Source organism: Coregonus clupeaformis, chromosome 25 (assembly GCF_020615455.1).
Source record: "Coregonus clupeaformis isolate EN_2021a chromosome 25, ASM2061545v1, whole genome shotgun sequence".
Taxonomy (NCBI): Eukaryota; Metazoa; Chordata; class Actinopteri; order Salmoniformes; family Salmonidae; genus Coregonus; species Coregonus clupeaformis.
In genome coordinates, this window is record NC_059216.1 from 18,996,974 (window position 1) to 19,001,696 (window position 4,723).

The 4,723-nt window shown below is 44.8% G+C and overlaps 1 protein-coding gene across 5 annotated transcripts in view; it reads right to left on the reverse strand.

The window, feature by feature from the left end:
* The window catches only part of map4k5 (mitogen-activated protein kinase kinase kinase kinase 5), a 132,922-nt gene extending 128,387 nt beyond the window's left edge, over positions 1–4,535 (reverse strand). For all 5 annotated transcript variants that reach the window (XM_041847345.2, XM_041847347.2, XM_041847349.2 and 2 more), the window contains exons 1-2: positions 4,157–4,535; positions 2,762–3,049 (exon numbers count right to left, since the gene is read on the reverse strand). In XM_041847345.2, coding sequence (XP_041703279.1) covers positions 2,762–2,869 — 108 coding nt within the window. In that variant the 5' untranslated portion in view covers positions 2,870–3,049; positions 4,157–4,535. The remainder of the gene's footprint in view (positions 1–2,761; positions 3,050–4,156) is intronic.
* Between the last annotated feature and the right edge of the window lie 188 nt (positions 4,536–4,723).

The window sequence follows — 4,723 nt, forward strand, 5'->3', positions numbered from 1 at the left end:
GGGAATAGTTTGCCAGTCGGGACTCGACCCTGTGCTTGCATGTTCATGGCTCTCTCCCGGGGAAAATACCAGGCACTGCATTCCACCAGTGGCCTGCCTCGGCTGTCCGGCTGGGGTGGCCCTGTGTCTGGGCTGGGACTGGCCTGCCCCGGCTGGGGTGGCCCTGTGTCTGGGCTGGGACTGGCCTGCCACGGCTGTCCGGCTGGGGTGGCCCTGTGTCTGGGCTGGGACTGGCCTGCCCTCGGCTGTCCGGCTGGGGTGGCCCTGTGTCTGGGCTGGGACTGGCCTGCCACGGCTGTCCGGCTGGGGTGGCCCTGTGTCTGGGCTGGGACTGGCCTGCCACGGCTGTCCGGCTGGGGTGGCCCTGTGTCTGGGCTGGGACTGGCCTGCCACGGCTGTCCGGCTGGGGTGGCCCTGTGTCTGGGCTGGGACTGGCCTGCCACGGCTGTCCGGCTGGGGTGGCCCTGTGTCTGGGCTGGGACTGGCCTGCCTCGGCTGTCCGGCTGGGGTGGCCCTGTGTCTGGGCTGGGACTGGCCTGCCACGGCTGTCCGGCTGGGGTGGCCCTGTGTCTGGGCTGGGACTGGCCTGCCACGGCTGTCCGGCTGGGGTGGCCCTGTGTCTGGGCTGGGACTGGCCTGCCACGGATTACTTTGTGAGGCGAGGGCTTGACAGACTGGCTTCTTCAACTATCACACACTGGAGCCAATTGGTAGCCTAGTCGTCCATTACAAATAGGTCAACAGAAACGTATGCAACTGTCTGCACAATCCTGATTTTCAACATGGGAACAGACAGGGAAATGTCTAGTTTGTTAGGCTCAAATCCAAATGAATTCAAACAAATTGTCCCTTTGTTGAGTAAATACACACTCCCCTCTCTCTCTCCTCATAACTCTGCCAGGAAAATGGGAAACTGGAGTTGGATCGTTCCTAGCTTTCCCTACCAATCCATCTAACTTCTACTTTAACCACATGTTCCATCAAAGAATAACAGAGGTGGGGGGGGGGTTGCAGTACAATGCTTTATTACATGGGGTATTTCCCAAATGGCACCCTATTCCCTATATAGTGCACTACTTTAGACCAGGGCACATAGGGCTCTGGTCAAAAATAGTGCACTATATAGGGAATATGGTGCCATTTGGGAGATAACCATGGGTTACTACAGGGTTACAGATGCATCCTATAATAAATAGTCTGGTGGTCCATACTGGGAAACTAAATACAACACAGGGTTACTATGAAAAATGACCTGACAAAGTTCCGTTTTTTTGGCAGCGAATAACATCAGAAAGCCATTTGATTCCTCCTTCCCAGTTATAAGCAGGGTACTGTGTATCATCGCTATCATAGAAGGATTCTGGTTCTGACTGTACATGAAGTACGTGGAACTGCTTGGCAATGTTCTGACAACCTCTGTAGCTCAGCTGGTAGAGCACGGCGCTTGTAACGCCAGGGTAGTGGGTTCGATCCCCGGGACCACCCATACACAAAAATGTATGCACGCATGACTGTAAGTCGCTTTGGATAAAAGCGTCTGCTAAATGGCATATTATTATTATTATTATTATTATTCAAAACATATGAAAGGATATTGGCTCAATCCATCTGTGTAGCTACTTGATGATATAAAAACAGGTGTAGACCTAGAATTTTTATCCACAATGTCGTCGCTACATCATTATGACTGAATCTGAAGCCGACCAGGGTTCCCCAACTGGTTTTATTTGGCCCCCCAAGTATTCTAAATAAAAAAGTTGGAGACAATTTTTGTGTGGAATTTTCATTGTTGGACATATAAGACTTAAAAAAAAAAAAATAATAATAAAACAGGAAATCAGCTCCAAGTGATTTTAATTTAAGAAATCTGTTCCCAAGTATTCCCACGCATAATAGAGTGACACGTGATCATATACAAATGTAAGCAAGGTTTGAAATTACTATGTTTTAATCAAACATTATTTCTGTTTGGGCTTCTTGCGGTCAATTTGCAGTCTACAAATTATTTATTATAATTATGTTCCGGCACCTCGACTATCCGCTCAAGAAAAAAATTGGCCCGTGGCTGAAACTAGTTGATGATCCCTGTGGTAACCTACTGCATACTACTGTATGTGGAACCCAAGGCAGTGGAGTGATATGGTGGGCAGATGCTAGACTCAGCACGAGTAAATGAAATCCTTTGTGGTAGGTGACTCACCACTCTAAATAAAGCCTCAACAAAACTTCACAAGACAGCTCCCTTCAAAACAGGCAAAAGTGAATTACGAAAATTGATAACTAAGAGCTTGATAACGTATATAGGTATACGTTTCCTATTGACTTCAGGCTGCATTAACATGCCATGTAGATGAGCATTCACTTTAGTTTCCATTCAAAAACTCAAAATGCCCCTGTAACACTGCTGGCAAAATGACAACAGCAAAGGTTCTGTGCTTTGCATCAAGGTGCTCAGTAGGCTATACAACATACACCGTCGCAGAACTTCACTAACAATCTTGGATATAAAAGCGAAACACGTTGAGAGAGAATTGAACTACGGGCCTGGGGGAGTGAAATCCAACCTTGACAACTTTCACGTCAGTAACTCTGGCCAGATTTCAATAGGAATTAGCTAGGGGATAGAATCACTCAAGCACAAGGATCTAGTGCTTCTCAACAGGTGTGTGTGCTTGTTTTGGTTAGATAAAGATCTAAATTCAGAACACCCAAATCTGATTCAGACTGTTTATTCAGTTTTGATGGTAGCTTAAAAAAATACCTTGTATACGTCTCCATATGTGCCGCTCCCAACTCGTTGAATAAGCTCGAAATCCTGCTGTGGGTTTTTTCTTTGAATTTCTCCACTAGGTCTTGGAAAGATATCCATAGCAGCTAGGTAATTGGCTGGATAGCTTGTCAACACCTAGCTACTCCACTTTACATTTAGCTAGTTAGCTTGTGCAAATACACGTCACTATCATTCAGTGAGGAGTACTTCAAGTTGTGATAACTCGCTTCTCTAAAGCTGCAGAAGTGCTGCTTCCAAATCTGCCCTCCGGTCCATTTCCTGAAAGTGAGACAAAGAAGAAAATAAAAGTTAATGAGGAAACCTCTAGCTAATAGCCTGGTGCCTTGAACTGGACTGACCACCTGCACTGACTCTCTGCACCTTAGCACACATGCATGTGGTCCTCTGTAGCTCAATTGGTAGAGCATGGCGCTTGTAACGCCAGGGTAGTGGGTTCGATCCCCGGGACCACCCATACGTAAAAATGTATGCACACATGACTGTAAGTCGCTTTGGATAAAAGCGTCTGCTAAATGGCATATTATATTATATGCACTCACTCTCACACCTGCTGCTACCAGACTCTTATTTATTATTGCTAAATATTGCACAGTTTAAACTCTTACCCCCCAATCCCCCCTTCCCCAAAACACGTGTAAATATTGGACTATAAATTGTGCCTTCCATTACTATACTTCTGCTATAATGTTTATTATACTCTGACATTTACTTTATGTTCGTATTCTTATATTTTACAATGTCTTATTGTTGTTGTTGCATTGTCGAGAAGGTACATTTCGTTGGACGGTGTATAGTAAGTTATACCATGTGTATCCTGTACATACTACTAATAAAACTTGAAACGTTAAGGTAGCTAGACACCACAGATATAATTTCTGAACACAGACAGTCAAGAATCAACCTATTTGCTGGCCAGCCGGTTAGGTTGAGGCTAGCAAGCAAGCTAACGGTAACTAACTTGCAAGCGGCTAACGTTAGCTACGGAAAAGTCAGCAGATAAACAATATATTGATCATTGAATTTATATAACGTTATAGTTCAACAAAATTGCTAACCCTCTGTAACGCTAGAGTAAACCAAATTACCCGAGCGATATTAATCTGTTTTTCAGAACGTAACGTTAGCTAACTTTTGTTTTTCATCCTCTCCTTCTAATAAGGGACTAATTCAGACCTGGGACACCAGGTGAATGCAATTAACTACCAGGTACAAACAAACAAAAGTGTTTCGCCCTTACACTCCAGGATCAGGAATTGGCAGCCCTGCTTAGAGCTACCGTTAGCTATCTAGTTAGCATCCCAAACTAACATTAGCTAGCTAACATTAAGCTAACCGTTAGATAATCCCAACGTCTGCTCCACTTACCATTTACTCCATATACGTTTGACATACGAAAGTCATATGTTCAATTTGGCAATATTATGGTGTCAATTCCTTTTCGTCCAAAAAGTAATTATTTGTTCCTCGGAGAAAGTGTAAACTTCTGCTGGCTGCTCACTCTACCTCAACAACGGCAAACGTAGCTTGGCTGGAACTCCAACCTCCCGTTCTCGACGTTTCCATGTCATTTCCTCCTGTTGACACACGAGCAGCTACTAACTACTGAAAATGTACTTTATGTCACCCATGCGTTCAACTGTAAAGGCTAACTAGATTGCAAGAAAACAATAACAACTAGCATAATTGAATCGATCAAAAAAAGCTATTGAAAGCATTGTTTTTATCAAGACGTAGTGACTGTCCCTCTGAGAACTTATGTGCAACTACCGCCACCTAGCGATGCAAACAAGCAAGCAACTGTAACGGAGAAGAAGAGTTAGTTAGCAGTATCTTTATCTGAAACGTCCAAAAAAACAAAACAAATAACTTTGAAACAGCATCCCCTGGCGGCTGATACAAATACTGCACACCCAACTCCCGTCAGCTTCAGCA